The sequence below is a fragment of the Acanthaster planci genome, linkage group LG11, assembly GCF_054643075.1.
Source record: "Acanthaster planci isolate LZ-2023a linkage group LG11, COTS_SCS, whole genome shotgun sequence".
Taxonomy (NCBI): Eukaryota; Metazoa; Echinodermata; class Asteroidea; order Valvatida; family Acanthasteridae; genus Acanthaster; species Acanthaster planci.
In genome coordinates, this window is record NC_141787.1 from 16,434,200 (window position 1) to 16,450,530 (window position 16,331).

At 38.9% G+C, this 16,331-nt stretch overlaps 2 protein-coding genes across 6 annotated transcripts in view; both read left to right on the forward strand.

Moving 5' to 3' along the window:
* The window catches only part of egfl7 (EGF like domain multiple 7), a 40,946-nt gene extending 28,087 nt beyond the window's left edge, over positions 1–12,859 (forward strand). For both annotated transcript variants that reach the window (XM_087143209.1, XM_022229512.2), the window contains exons 2-10: positions 3,168–3,299; positions 5,923–6,041; positions 6,318–6,413; positions 7,568–7,663; positions 8,287–8,382; positions 9,046–9,168; positions 9,626–9,687; positions 9,983–10,136; positions 11,220–12,859. In XM_087143209.1, the coding sequence (XP_086999335.1) occupies positions 3,168–3,299; positions 5,923–6,041; positions 6,318–6,413; positions 7,568–7,663; positions 8,287–8,382; positions 9,046–9,168; positions 9,626–9,687; positions 9,983–10,136; positions 11,220–11,332 (991 nt within the window). In that variant the 3' untranslated portion in view covers positions 11,333–12,859. The remainder of the gene's footprint in view (positions 1–3,167; positions 3,300–5,922; positions 6,042–6,317; positions 6,414–7,567; positions 7,664–8,286; positions 8,383–9,045; positions 9,169–9,625; positions 9,688–9,982; positions 10,137–11,219) is intronic.
* Positions 12,860–13,271: 412 nt separating this feature from the next.
* LOC110976411 (uncharacterized) overlaps positions 13,272–16,331 on the forward strand; it is a 100,247-nt gene continuing 97,187 nt past the window's right edge. For 3 of the 4 annotated variants that reach the window (XR_002597826.2, XM_022229647.2, XM_087143647.1), the window contains exon 1: positions 13,272–13,702. Coding sequence is in view for 3 of the 4 variants with exons in the window: in XM_022229647.2 (XP_022085339.2) it covers positions 13,612–13,702 (91 nt within the window). In the remaining variant the exon portion in view is untranslated. The remainder of the gene's footprint in view (positions 13,703–16,331) is intronic. The other variant, XM_022229646.2, reaches the window with a different exon arrangement.

Consider the following 16,331-nt stretch of genomic DNA (forward strand, 5'->3'; position numbering starts at 1 on the left):
TTGACCTTGTGCTCGTTTACAATTTAGGAGGGCACGATGCTCAGAGACTGTGGTTGGCAATGAAATTCAGTCGGGTAGCGCAGATTTTATTGTTTTCGCGCAGTGGTATGGTGTGTCAATCCAGCTGTGCGTAAAAGCCTGAGTTAACGAGACTTTCCAGATTTGTTGTCAAATGAAATAACTGTTGAAGAATTTTTTTGTCAAATGAAATAACTGTTGAACAAACTGTCACGGGTAGGGGGTTCTAGCGCAACGTCAAATTCAGTCGTGACAGCTAGAATGACATACCCTGTATATCTTGAAATAAATTGCAAAAATTACTTCAAGAAACACATGACAAATATAAATTATGAAGTGTATATGTGATCTGGAATGTTGATCACAAAGCAAGAGTTGGTTTTAAGTTTATTATCATTCGGATGTTTCTATTTTCAGGCGCCTATCCAAATAATTCGAATCTTTTCATTTCTCCGGATTATTGCCTGACCTATTCCCTCCTCTTTAAATACGTCATAAATTTAAGCCTTTAATATAGTTTAAAATGAATATTTTCTGTTCATGTCAAATCCATCATTCAAAGGTAAACAGATATAAATGCCCTATTCTACACTAGTACGGTACCCGATTCGGGTCTCAGAACCTGCCGAATCAATCAGTTTAAATTCTTCTTCTTCCAGTCAGTCATCGTATTGATATTTGATTTGATACTCCCGTTTTCCTAGGCGAGATGCTGGGGATTTCTGGGGTAAGTCAGATCAATTTCCCCTTCCTTGGCCCACTTCAAACCTGGGTCAACTAAGACAAGGTCTATACGCTTTAATCGTTAATCTTTCAAAACGCTCCGGTTTGTTCAGTCGCTGGGGTTCCAAGGTGGGTGATTTCAGTGAAAAAAGGAGATGCAACACGTACATGTTATATCAGATTTAATTGATACTTTCATTTTAATCCCGTGCAGATTTGATAACAACAGTGCTGTGTGACCGCCATGTATGTTGCTCTTGAACATAACCGAGCCTTTCTGAGTTTGCTATCTTCAGTAGATAGCATTGAGCTCGTTCTCTAAAAGAAGAGGCCAAAGTGTGACATTTTCGGGTTTTTGCTTGTTTTTTATTTGGTTATAAGCTGTACAAAATGGTTTTAAATTTAGAGACTCGACAATGTACTTATTCAAAACATATTGGTAGCCTGCATTGATCAGATGTGCTCTGTCAGTTCTGTGGTTTTTAGCTCCAAGCTGATCGCAGACGGCCTTTTATTTTTGACCAATTATTAACTTACTTATTCTGTGGTAGACTAGTGACCGGTCATAGTAGGTATCCGATGACAGTATCAGTCAACAGATCACTCAGTATCGTATCCCTGTATTTCCTCTATTGGGAGTTCAGGATCAGCCGAAATGACGGCTGGTAATGAGAATATTCAACCCACATGTGTGGTTGGTCATATTATGGGATAGTGATGCTGTGATGCAACTGAGGAAATGTGTACAAGAAGAAGTCCTTGGAGACGACAGTAGAACGAGCCCAGGTAGAAAAATCATACCAGAGAATGGTGCCTTAGCAAGTTCAAATAAGGAGTTGCATCTCTTGCCAGTGTCCAGTCAAGATTATCTTGTGATGGGTGTGTAGGCTATAAACATGACCCTGCAAGTTCTGCAGAAGATAGGACGACCAACCCAAGCATTACTGTGGTTTTATATCTCAATTATCAGGATTATGTGCAAGCTAAGACGCTCTGCAAGAGGTCGTCGCCACTGTCATGATTTGCTTGTTTAATTTGTGGTTTCTTGGTAAGGTTGAACTTGGGTTACATCAATCTGAATTTTGACAGATCCATAGGATTAAGAGGTGTCGGCTCAAAATAGAATTCCTCCCAAATTATAATGAAATCTGAAATGCATTTCTGTCATAAACACTTATTACTGGTACTCATTTCTATTTATTTTTAAATTGTTTGAATCATTGAAGTCTCATTTTTATCTCTTTTTCTTAATTCAAGATATCTTTATGTTATATTTTGATGAAATATAATTTTTGATGAATTTCCTCAGATATTCATAAAAAAAACAGATTTCATCTTTGCTCGTTAATCCAAAAATTCATTTAACAAAGTCCAAAGAGAGTTAACCTTCAGATAAGAATGTAACATTGTAATGAAAGATATATCAGTTTTTACAGTAGGAAATTTAGAGAATGAAAATACCTGTTTTGTCCATAGTTAAACCATCAAAAATGAACATGATATACCCTACCCCCAACATTTAGGGTCTGACTGACCCTATTAGGGCATCCACATGGGACCTGCTTGTCCCAGCAGCGCTCAGGGTTGCACAATGGGGCTCCAATCAACCAACCAATCAAATCTGTTGGAAGTGATTACATGCCCAGCACTCAGTGGGCATGACAACAAGCTTTGTCAATGTTCAAGGTTAAGGCCAGTAATGTTGTCGTGTCCCATCATAGGAATTCAACATTATGTCAACTTTGTAAAGACACTCCAATTTCTCAGATGCCAATATTGTCCACCATTATTGTTAGGGATTATAATATTTGTTTTAATGAAATGATGGGTCGGATTTTCAATATCCATTTTTTTTACATCGAAAGTCTTTATTTCTTAGAGGCTTAGAGGTGTATAGGAGCCTACACCTATGAGATGTTTATTTCATGAAAAATACAGAACCAAGTGTAATATGTGGAAGTAGCATACCTTTGTGAAAACAGCTGTGAATTGGCTTCAATTTTCTGTTTAATGAAATGCAGTGCAGGAGGTTTGAAGGAATTCCCTCCCACAGTGGATAGTTTCATGGTATTCTTGAGACAGAAGTGTTACCAAAATGCACCACATCTTCAACTAAATCTAAATCAAATCAACTAAAGAATAGTAGATGAGCAATCCTTTTGTTGATATTTGTAATAATCCAGGGAAGCTGTTAACTTCCTTTTTTTAAGTTGTTAAAATGTATTTATCAACTCATCACTTCAGACTTTTGTTTCACCCAGTACTTTTGCTGACTTGGTTGTGATTAATTTTTTATTCCTCTCCGACAAAGAATCTACTACATGTATTTCAAACATAAAATGATCGGTGACAGACTCAGGTGGAAGATATTTGTAACATGGACACTTAATACAATTTTTTTTGTCTTTTTCTCTAATCAATTACAGACGCCATGTTTGCACCTCTGCATCAACCAATGAGGTTTCCCCTGGTGTCATCGTTGAGTCCTACTGTCAGCCTTACTTCAAACCGTACTTTGCACGATGTGAACCTCAAGGCCAGCTCTGTACTAAATACCAGTAAGATTAAGGAAGAAATAAGTTGCTTCTAAAAGGTGTCCTACAGTGCGCAAGAAACAGTTACATTGTAATTGAGTTGCTTGTTCTATACATCACCTAAGCTTTGTACAAGCAAAGTACATGTACAAGCATCCCTTGTCAAACTTAAGTGAAGATGTCATCATAGCAACCTATGGTACCCACAACACCAACTGTCAGTGACAGATTAAGCCTCTGGCAGCTGTTGAGATACAAAGGAGGAAATTGACCTACTTAGAAGGAAGAGCAGGGACAGAAGGAAAAGCTATTCAGTGGTTTTGATTGGTTTCCGAAATGTCCACCTCCATCCAGGAATGAAACGAGCAAACCACATTGAGGTCTCTTTTAGGGAAGTGATGTATGGTACCCAGTGGTAACTCACGGTGATATACTGCATCAGGGTACTGACCATTTGACCTTGGTCAAACAAAAATGGAGAAAAGGGAAAATCTCTTGTGGGTATAAATTGCTTCTGGAACTAAAAGCGGGGATCTGCAAAGTTTCCTTCAACGATAAAGGAAATTCCGTTTCCGAAAACATCAGGCTGACATTGGCCAGTATGCCATTTCTGAATTTCAGGTGGGTCAAGGGTTTTGTTGACCAGAGAAACCAGTGACATTCTCCATTTTTGCTTAGCAACAGTCATTATCTTCTGTGAGGTTCCAAAATTCACGTATCCCCTTGCAACCATCAGTGTCAAGAGCAGTCAAATGAAGTCTCAAATAAGCATTGTGTTTGACCTTATAAATCCAGTCGAAAATCGAAACCTTGTTTGATAAAGGCAAGCAAATGAAGGTTGGTCGTTGCACCTTCGGCAATGTATTGTTTGCTGCACACTTTCAAGTCTTTGTCTTGAAACTTTTGGTCTCAATCTCTGTCTTTTTCTGGACTTGCAAAAGTCTCGGTCTCAGAAGGTCTGTCGTCGGTCTTGAAATGCCAGGTCTTGGTCTTAGCCAAGGTCTAGGTCTTTGTCTCACCAGTCTCAGTTCAGTGGAGGTCTTGACTATACATCACTGGTGCCCTGACTATGGGGCCTGATGGACATCCAAGTAAAATTTCACTCTTGACTGTACAGCATCCTTCCAAACTCTGACCACAGACTAGCAGTTAAAAATTAATGTTTCCTGACACAGTTTCACAACCCTCTGTAGAATTGGCAGGACAATGAGCCAATAAATAGGCTTCACTTTTTTGACCTTGAAATGTGAACTTAAGCAAGTTAAAACTTCAAAATGGTTTTCCGTAGTTGAGATTTTGGCAAAATGTTTTCTCACAGTGGTTTCTATGGTTTCTGATTGGTCTGGAATTCATCTTTATCCTGGCTTCATTGTTTCCACCATGAAGAATTTATTCTTAAATAGAAGATTTATCACAAAATAGACCTTGTCCTTCGATAGAAACATTAAAAATGCTACCACGCAAGTAGATTTGTAAACTGCAGAGAACAAGCCCCTCCCAATTTGTCTTGATGTCCTGTTTCCTTCAGTAATATGATAATGTCAGCAGCCCTTCCTCTCCAAAGTCATTACACAAAACCTTAGAATGCTCTAAATTGCAATGAAGCGAGTCACGTCATGTTTATCACCAACTCCACCCGACATCCTGCATAGCCTGCCCTGGATTAGCACAAGATTCCACCTCCTTGTGGATTTCTTTCAGGGCTTGTGATAAGGCAAGCTTGGGCATGTGAACTTGAGCTAAAAGAGTGGGGGGTGGGGAGGCAATCGGTATCCCTTGTGGCATCCTCTCAATTTCAGACTGTTAAGTATCATAGGCAGTTCCTGACTATGCATGTCATGCTCTCATTAGTACAGGGCACTTTAAAAAGCTTACATGATCCTTAATAATTTACTCAGTCTAACTTGCAAACCATCATCAAACAAACTGTAATTATTACACTCTAAATTCTTCAAAGAGCTCTTGGTAGTGTAGCTATAAAAGAATGAATGAAGTAGAGACAGAGCAACTCCAAACTAGAAAAAGTCCCCTTGTTTCCAAAATCTTCCTGATTTATGTTTGTTGACTGATACCAGACATTTGTAATATCTCATTACATACCACATACTTACCATACATTGTCAGAGTTACAATGACAAATACCCACTTGGCAGGTTTAGTGACTAAACACCCCCTAGGGTCCATTTCTAAAAGCAGCTTGGAATATCCTTGGATCAAATTACAAGTCTTGCTTCTTGTGCTGCAAGATGCTTTTAAGAAAGATTTCCTCTTCGGCATTAGTGGCTAATAGGTTTTAACGTCACTTTTTTGTTTCTTCATAACATTTAAAACTCGACAGTGATATAGTTGACATGCCTAAATTTTGATTTGACTGAGACTTGAGTGTGACATTGCAAATAATAGGATCTGTCTTTTCAGCAGTGGATCTGGTTTAGAAATAAATTTTGTTGTAAAAAGTCATCTGTCATCAAAATCTCATAGTCCAATTTGTCAAACGTTTTCCCAGCTATCCAATTTCAGAAATGCTCACAAGCATTGAAATGCTGGTTGACAGGTCACGCATTTTTCATTAAGATCTTCAAGTGCCCCCCCCGATTTGGTTCTGCTAATCGTCATGAGCTGTGTTTCTGTGTTTATCCCCTGACAGGACTGTTTATCGCATGGCGTATCGGACACGCAAGATACCCCAGGAATCACGAGGACCAAAATACGTCTGCTGCCCTGGATGGAAACAGCACAATCCACAGGCAAATTCCTGCAATGAACGTAAGTAGTGGACGTGTACAGTGGCGTGTACAGTGGCGTAATTGGGCTACATTTTGCAGGGGGGCAATTGGATGCCCTCACTTTTTTTATTGGAGGGGGGCACTCAATGGGTTCTGTTAAAGTTAAAACACCCCAGCTAAGGCAGACTGTCAGTGGATATTTTTCCTTTTTTTTTGTTCAAGACAGCCCCTTGCCTCAAGACAACCCCTTGCCTCTTATCCACCACCTGTTACTGTGTTAATCACTTAGATTGTGTCCTTTATCATTCATTGACAGCTGTTTGCAGTATAGAATGTCGGCATGGTGGACGATGTGTAGCACCTGAGTCATGTGCTTGTCCTCAGGGTTATAGTGGGCAGTATTGCGAGGAAGGTGGGTTCCAACTTCCAAAATCATGAGGCATTGGAATGTTGCCTGAAGTGTGATCAGTTGGGACAGATGATGGGAGCGGGTTAGCGTAGCGGTTCTTTCTTCGCTTTGCACCAATGAGGCCCGGGTTCAAGTCCCGGCTTCGCCCAGGCTTTAAGTGCATTTGGTTTCCAGTCCATACTCGCTCTCACAGGTTTTCTCCGGTTTCCTCCTGCCTCTAAAACTGGACCTTCTTCCTAACTCCGTAATGTGAGGCTGATTAATAAAGTGTATGATTAAACGTACAGTTATTGGCGCAAATAGCCTGAGTTGCTGAAAGTGCCATTAAAACAAAACAACAACAACAACAAGATGATGAGACTGTCATCCTGCAGATGACCTCCCTAAATTGTGGCCAGTTTTACCAAGGTTGGGCAGACCAAGTCCACAAATACATGTTTCATTTGCTGTGTGTGTGACATTGAGGGCGCTGCATAGGCCCACCAGTCAGAGCTGTTTACAGAGAGATTTGTGACATGAGTGTCTCCATTGTTGGAATCAAAATGGTGGATTATGCATCGGTGCACATGGACAAATTAGTACACAGTACCTGCTGTATTGCACACGTAATGAACAGCCATTTTGCTTCCGTAAAATTCTGAAGTTCGCGCTTTGCTCTCTACATACAGCTGTGCCACCAGTGATTACTTTAGAGGTTATATGTTGTTCGTTATTTCCTTATTGTAATCATGCATGGTCTTATTGTAATCATAAGGAATTTTGGGGAAGAGTCACTCCCATATACAGATTGGTGCATTGTCACCACGCAAAGGTTAAGACAGGCAGAGAACAGATAATCTGATTTGTTTTGCATGTATTAAGATAGCAAGATTTTCAAAGTATTTTTTCAAGCGAAATTTTCTTTCAAATTGGAAATGAAGAAATTTTCAATTTCCGCTTTTTAAATTGGCTTTTTAAATTGTGTGTAGTTGGTGGCGATGAGAGCTTTACTCGTACATTGCATAATCATTTGTGAACAAGTGAAGTGCAGTTCCAACAAAAGGCCCCTCCATTGCGAGGAAAATTGCGCCCTCTCTTGGTCCAGCTTGGGACTCATTGTTGAAGCAATGCCATAGTTAATCCTCTCTCCATCCCGTCTTGTCTGCTCTTTTGTCCAGTGAGCTGCAATGTGGAGTGTGCCAACGGAGGTTTCTGTCTGACCCCTGACACATGTTCCTGCACTGGTGGATGGCAGGGGGAATCCTGCCAAGAAGGTAAGTAACCCTGGCAACAAAAAGTAGCGTCACATAATGATGTGTTTGAGTTTGTTACTCTTGTTAACCACAAGTATACTCCTGAGTACATGGACGGCAAGATTATCATAGGATTATCTTGCATCACATGATAACCTAAAGATGGCAGCAAGGTAATCACCGACCAGTCACATGGGCTTTGTTTGTTTCACACAGATCAGGATCTCGATCAGTGATCCCTCGTTGGTTCACTAACGCCAGAACCTGGGTAGTGGATAGAGTGAACCAGCTTTTAGGATCACTGATCGAGGTTTGGATCCATGGGAAACAAACCGGCCCAATATGTGACTCAAGAGTAATGCACATGCAACATTTCCTGGTTCCTGTTGGGAGTAACTGGGAAATGCTGCCAGTGAGCATTTTTAAAAGCTACGCACAGACAGTGATACAAAAGTTGTCCACAGGGAACCGAAGGCAACTCAAAAACGATATCAGCCCTCATCTCCTGAATGATTGAGATTTGTAATTGCAAAACCCTCTTACACTGAATTCTTGCAGTTGAGTTCAAGTTTGCTCGTATGGAGATTTATACGGTTACTTTGCTTGTGCTGACCAGTGTAAGGATTTTTATCCATTGCTCACAGCTCTGTGTCTTCGTGCATGTGAAAATGGCGGTAGGTGTGTCCAGCCAGACTCGTGCGCCTGTCCCAACGGTTGGACTGGTCGTTACTGCCATGAAGGTGAGTATGACTTTGAGAAAAACAAGACTAGTAAACAAAACTTTAGACAGTATTGCCATAATTCGGGAATGCTGATTAAATCAACAAAGATAAATTTCACTTCCAAAATAATTCAACTTGAAAACTTGCAACAGTTTTACTGTAACCAACGTCTTTGATAGATTGGTAACTACCAACAAAGCAATGAATTTCAAGCAAGATGTTGTGTAGAATTTTTGGCATCTTTGATCCAAATGACATGATCCTATCTCATGAATATTGATCAGGCACATGCTTTTGCAAATTACCAGAAAGTCATTTTGTAGCCAGGTGTACAGCACACTTCTTCTCTAGCTGTCTCAAACAAGAACAAATCCAAAACCAAATTTCCAAAAGGGGGGAATTGTGTTTAGGGGGTAAAATATTTTGCAAATGTTTTCATGTAACCTTTTGTGGCCTTTCTGAGGGGTGATGCTACATTTTGGGGATTTTTAAACACTTTTTACAAGAAGAAATGAAATAGACTGAAAAAGGTGCCTGTTTCAATCTTTCAAAAATAAAAATATCATTTTGCTCCTTTTGGTGGGGGAGGGGCCATCACTGCTGTTGGCTCCACCCCCCTGAATCCTCCCTGGGCTCGAATGAATAATTCATCACCGCCTTTGTCTTATTTGCTAATCTTAGACGTCAACGAATGTGAGACAGATTCTCATGGCTGTCATCACCGATGCAGGAACTCTGATGGTGGTTACACATGCTCCTGTCATCCTGGGTTTACCCTCGATGAAGACGGTCTCTCATGCTCCAGTAAGCCCTTCTATCTGTACTTGGGTCGTGTCTTTGGTTCCGATTACTCACAAGACGGTTCATCACCGAGCAGTTCCTTTCAAGAGGGTTATTGCAGTGTTTGAAAAGCATTTGGTAATTCTGTGCACAGAATTTATCAGAGACTATAAAGAGGACTGTCCACAACTCAAACACTCCACATTTTTTTCTGAAGTTTGGATTGCCAACTTTGTTACCTCTTGCACAATGACACAGACAGAATTGTTTTTTCCATTTTGGATTTACCAAAGTGATGTTATTTGCACACTGCAAATATAAGCTGAGGAGAATGATAGTCAGTGCCTTGTGGAAAACCACCTAGTCTCTGCATTGCTGGTGGAAATATCTACCTGGAGCCAGATCAGTTTTGTATTGGCTTGACTCCAAATTTTGTTCAAATGCATACAGTTTTAATATTCACATATTTATTTCTGTGCAGTTTGTCTCACGTGCAGTCCGGAGTATGTAGCTCTTCAAGAAAAAGTCAAGCGTATTGAGCAGGTAAGAATGACTAGAGAGCGTATACATTTGACTGTGCTGTGTTTGTGAAAGTTTTGCTCGTTTGCTTGTTCTGACTTTTGTTTGTCGACCCTGTCATTTACCAAATGGATTTTGCCAACATGTTGCTCTTTTTCCTCTCTATGAATGTATTGAAAGTTCTTCACTCTTGAACTCTCCTTGCAAGAAATTATTTTCATATTTAAATAAGTTGTTTCTGGGAAACTGTTGAACTAGTTGATAGTGTTACTTCTCTTATGTCATGCTAAAATTGTGTTTCTTGCTTTCTCTGCCACAGAATCTTGGTGTCATGCAGGCAGAGAGTGCAACAAGAGAAGAAGCGACAGTGAAAGTGGTCAACATGCCCCTCAACGATGAACAGGTGTCTAAGATTGAACTCATCACATCACTGAGTGAACAGATCTCGATGCTGGAGGAAAGACTGGAAGATTGTGAGTAGACCAGGATGGGTATGAGGTTGATCAATGATGAAGTGTCTTGAGGAATGAATTGGAAAGACTTTTTGTGCTTAATTTTGAAGGAAGCTCTCAAAAGATTTCCTAAGATTCAGAATTTATAACAACATCAAAGAGGCTCACGTAAGTCAGTTATATGACGCACAAGAAATATTCTCAGAGTGCCGTCACTTTCCAAGGATGTATTCTCAACTTGGCTGTCATTAGTGTGTTGCAGAGCGCCCTCAATCACTTGTTCACAAAGCCAACATAAAGCCTGGGGTGACACAAAACCTATCTTCAATGTAGCTTTGGCTTCATTATGAAGTGTGTTTGAGTGTTGAACTGTTTTAGTGTAATAATGAACTTTTTCACGAAGCCAACAGATATTGTTATTGGCATTGGAAACTGAATCTTACTTCAGCAATGCTGTTCAAATAAAAGCAGGGTAACACCTCTGTGTCTCATAGGGAAAACATTACTCTTTTTCACATTGTCATAAATCATTTCCAGATCCATCAATTTTGAGTTATGAAATGATGAATTGATGTTTAGCCTGAAGCAGACACATTGCTATGAGGCAAGGGGGCTTGGAAGAAAACTTCAGGAGGGAGAGGAAAAAAGATAGAGGATGATTGATGGAGCAATGGATGAGAGAATGGGTTGACCAGAGATATTGACACAAAGTTTGATAGGAGACATATGAGATAGCCAAGTGGAACTTGACAACGGAAACTTAGTAATAATTGTAAGAGGAAAAAAGAAGATTTAATGCAAACTGCTTACAGACTGAAAGAACCTGTATTGAATTTTTTTCCCAAGGGAGTTAGGCCCAAGCAGAATCTTTTAGCGTCTGATGAAGATTTGTCTAGAACCAGAGCATTGTGCCATTTTGTCTAAGCTAGAAACAGTTCAGTCAGAAGAAATATTAATGAAAACTACTCCATGCCTCTTCATGTAACATTCCTATCCCAACTTGTGAAATTTGAGTCAATACCACTGAAGTAGGGAGAGCTTCCCCTCCTTGAATTCAAACATTTTGAGTTGATTCTGACTTAAACCTGTTCTTGTTCCTTGTAGGTACGTGTAAAGATTACCAAAGTGGTCAGAGGCAGTACCCAAGACGGAGACTCAACCGAGATAGACGATCGGAAGACAAGAAAAGGACCCACTCTGAGAACACAAATCTTTAGTCAGTTGGCGCAGTAGTGCATTGCATTCAATAGTTATCATTTTGCCGTGATGTTGATCTTCAGTTACCCATTTCTTTCTCTTTGTAGACATACAGGGTCTTAAGTCTCAATTTCACGTTGCATCCTCTTTCAAATGTTAATGCCTTAATTGTCCACTTCTAAAAGAAAAAGCCGAGTAGTTCCATCTGAATGTGGATGCTTGTGCAAACAAATTTTTTTCTAGCTTTGGGTAATCCCTGATATTTAGTTCAGATAGCTCTTGAGGTCATGTAGCATCTATTCATAATCCATTGACACTTTTCATACTGTCTGATGTAATGTGGAATGTATGAAAGCTGCTTCTTTTTAATGTTGTAATAACTTCTTGTAGCAAAATACGAAACTATGTAGGAACTTTTAAACCAAACTAATTATATTGTCCTTTCAAGAAATAGCTAAACTAATTATTTTGTCCTGTCAAGAAATCTTGCATTGTGTGAATACAAATGACTCCCTTTCTACCCCTTTCACAAAATTGCTTCTGAGGACACTTTGAACTGAAAGAGATAAAAATCTCTGTCATCCTGTGTCATCCAGCAGTTGAACTCTCTTTGGTTTAGATCGGAAAATGACAAAAAAAAGACAAGTTACCCTTTTTTGAGTGAGGGATACCATTTGGGGGGATAAAACATCTTAGTGATTGGTTTCTGTATGCTTGGAAATCTAATGTTACAAAGTGATGATTTTGAAGTGTCTTTGGGAGAATCACTTCATCTTAATTATACAAGATAGAATGACTTCAAAGGGCAAACTTCCCAAAGGTCTTCAGAACAAGTCTTCCAAAACAGGCTTCCAAACAAGAAACAAGGTTTATATGGATGGATGGAGCATTTAAGGTGCAGAATTTCGCTCTTTGTAAAGTTATTTCATGTCTGACATCATTATTGTTGGTTAAATGTTGGACTAGTAGACTCAATTGTTTTAATATATGACCTTTCAATATCGCTTTATTATTAATTATTACTGAACTTATATTTTTTTATGAGTTCAAAATGTTAAATAATATTTTAAAGATGTCATATATGAGGGGTTTGGTTTCCTTTTCCTGGATGTATCATAATTGAACATGGCGAGTGTGTTTTTTCGAACTGTTTTTTTCTCACAGGAGCAGGGCAAAAACTTGTGCTGTGAAGGATGGCTTATTCCTTAGCAGTAACAAGTGCTTTCTAAATGTAATTTCACAGTTAAATCATTTTCACTTTGCACAGCAATATTGAGGGGTCTTTTTTGTAAAGATCTTTAACTTTTACTAAACTTGCACAGTAGTGAAAGAAATTTGTGCCCACTGTTGCATATTTAAAGACAGAACAAGGCCCAAAACTGTCATCTTATGTTGCTCTGATTTCAGCATTTTAAGGAGCTTCTGTGTTTTTATGTGAAAGTTTTAATTTTAACTGCTGTATATAAAAATGTAAAAAGACTTTTCTCAAAAAAATAAATTTGTTTGCAAATTAAATTTGCATTTGCACTTTACATATGACTAAATTATGTGCAGTGTGGAAAATGTGTATTTTTTTTTCTTAAAAAAGTTATACACTGTATGACCTGTTGGTATCATGGCGCACTAGGTAAGCGCGCCGTTCCCTTTACTGCGTCACGTACGAGCCGTACACTTATTATTACAATCGTGAAACTTTCCTAGTGGCAGTCTCTTGTTAAAAGTGAAATTGCTTTACCAGAAAGTCCGTCCGCTGCTTTTGTACGTTACCATGACATCGGTATGTTGAAATCCACTGTTTCATTGTTTTGTTTATTTTTCACCCCCTCAAAAGGGGTGGGGCTTTCTTTGGTACTGTGTTTTTGTTACAGCGCCCTCAGATGACTGTTACTTCACCTTTGAAATCACGCGTGGTTCAGAGCCCGCGGTTTCTCTTTTATCATGCTTTCAAAGTCATCGACGTCACTCATAATCTGTCATTGTGTTTGCGGCAAACCACATGCAGGAATGATACCACTTTAGTCGCCAAATCAACATATAAGTTGTGGACTATCATATTTCTGCGACTGGAGGTTTTTTCTCTGTTTTTCCTTGTGAAGAGCAAATGTGGATTTTGAACTCCAGTTTACAAAACCCACGATCGATGCTCCCGGCCAGCAGAACTCTCGATGGGTTGCTGAATTTTTCTCATTAACTTCCTGCACGCTGGAAAAACATCGACATTGTTGTTCTGGACTCAGCGCTGTCCGTACTGTCGAAGTCTCTTTTTTCGTGGGTGAGCCCGTCAACAGAGTATAACGGTATGAATGAATCGTGTGGAAGCGTTTTCGTTGAGGAAGTGGATGAAGAAAAAGAGGGGCCAGCAAGAGCTGAAGGTTGGATCAAGGTTTTTGGTGAGTAAACAATACTGTCAATAGTTTGTTGAGTTACACTTAATCCCATTAATCTTACGAGAATAAAAAAGTAGAAACATACCCGGAAAGAATTCCATATACGAAGTTCACTTTTTAGGAGAAATTTTTGCTCCAGGACAGATTTAAAAAGGGGCGACATTTATTTTTGGGGGATAGAGATGTGAAAGGGGGTTCAGTAACTTAGGGGGACAGGTTTAATGACCAAGATTGGCCGTGTTAATGCATACCTCAGTATCCTAGGAACAAATATTACAAGCATATTTCCCTTTATTTGGCTTCAATGGTGGGTTTTGCCGTCTTTGGAAATTGGAGGACGTAGCATGAATTTTAGGAACAATTTTTGCGACAGCCTGATACATTGTAAATTTAGGAAGTTAAAGTTGATTGAAGCACAAGGCCTAGGCCTATTCGCTTAGAAATAAGAGAATAATCATGTGATTTTGACAAAACATGCTTTTACTTTTGAATGATCTTATGGTACATTGCAGTATGGCCTAATATTGAGACAAATGTAACTTTTTGAAATTTTTATTTTTAGAGAGCTCTTTGTCCGTCATTCATTATTTAATAAATGGTGTTTTTATAGCTTTGCAAGTTTTTAAAACAAGCACGGTGAAGGAATTTTTTCCGTGGGAAAGAATCCCTTTGGCTTTTACCCAAATCCTGGCTTCTTTCGTAAACCAAAAAACACCTTTGTCAAAGTCTGAGTCTATTCATCCATTCTCAAACTTGTCCAAATTCTCACCCAAACACTTCTTGGCACACACTCCGGTGCTGAAGGGATCAAGTTTGTATTTTGAAAAGAGAGAATTGTGGGGACCTTCCGCCGGTAATCGGACTGGTTCTATTGAATCAGAGCTTCCAACCTGCAATCCCATCTAACAGAAGGCTGTAGGGCACAATCTGGATTTCTATGCAGGTGAGGTGTACTGACAGGAGGGCTCAGTGAAGTGCACTATGGTATATGAACTTACTTGAACTGCTTTCAAAAGAAAAGGGCTGTAGACGGAATTCCAACAAACGATAAACGGACTAAACTTTGGTAAACTATTGGAATGCTCTATTGTTGCTTGGATCTGTAGGGGAAGGGCTTAATGTGTTTACTTGTTGGTAGGAAAACTTTATGTGGTCGTAAACGTTGTTACGTGACATTTGGCAGGAATGTGTGGATCAGTAACATTGTTCTCTTGGAACTTTATTTTCCTTTGATGTTCTCTGGAATACCTGTACTATAGATTTGGTTCTCATTTGTTAGTTTCCAAAAATTTGTTCAAGTTAGTCTTTATTTGCAATTTCTCCTGAACTTATAAGGCCATTATTTACGAGATATAAACATTAACAAGTGAAATGTGATTCATTCTGATCATGAAGTTAGTCGTTGACAAGCAGTGTAAAGAAGGCAACATTGTCTTGTGGAAATTCTTTGGACAACTCTCAGAAATTTTGCAACATATGACTGTTACAACTTACATGCCAAACAATGCCAGTACACATGTGTGCACTGATTTCAAGATTGACTTCATTTCAAGTGAATGGTGCACCCTTCTAATGGACTTGCTAAGTACTTGTACTTAAAATATGAAGGAAATACTCGTTTGTATTAATTTTAAGGAAACTCAGAACTCCAAGCAAATTCTGTATTTTGATCAGAAAACTCATCAAAGTTGAATTCAAATTTACAGATTTACAATGTAGTTTTCATGTATCGACAAACATGTACACAGACATGTACACACACACAGACATAAACACAGACATGTACATGGACACAGACATGTATGATGTACATGTACACAGACATGTACACGGACATGTACACGGACATGTACATGGACATGTACATATACATGTACACAGACATGTACATGTACACAGACATGTACATGTACACGGACATGTAGTATATTGCTTTGTGAAATAGGGGAAGGCTTGCTGTTCATACAATTTGTACAGTATTGTACATACAGGTAGGCCTATGTCTCTCGTGTGCAACTTTTTCTCTTTTTGGTCCACTGACATTTCTTCCATCAAATAGACTAGAAAAAAATTTAGAGTGAAGGACTGGTTGAAAATGGAAGTTTGGTTGAACAAGGTTATAAAGACATGCTGCATGAATTCAGAATTGGAAAAAAAATGGATTTAAAGACCCCAAAACCAACTTGTTGGGAGGGGGGCTTTTTCATTGAGAGTAAAGCATTGCCATTTAAATTATTCCTATTCATAAATTTTACGTTTTATTAATCGTGGTTGAACCCGTAACTTACATGTAGTTTTGCAACTTTTAATTATAATTTTAATTGTAGTTTTGTATAATTGTCATTGTGTAATCATGATATTTTTGCTATTTTGATATATACAGCACTATCGAATATTGTTAATAGAAATGTCGCTTAAGAAATGAAATAAATGTTAAATTGAAGCTCATGAAATTTCAAATGTTTTATATAGCACACTTTAATCTTCATTTTATTGAAGGCACTTCATTTTTGTCGTGAAGCCTCAATCCCAAAGCAGTTTTGTACATGTGCTCTTGGCTAAACTGTAAATTGAAGTCACTGTCACAACACGAATCCTGATAATTGCAACAGATCCAATTATAGTAGCTGAC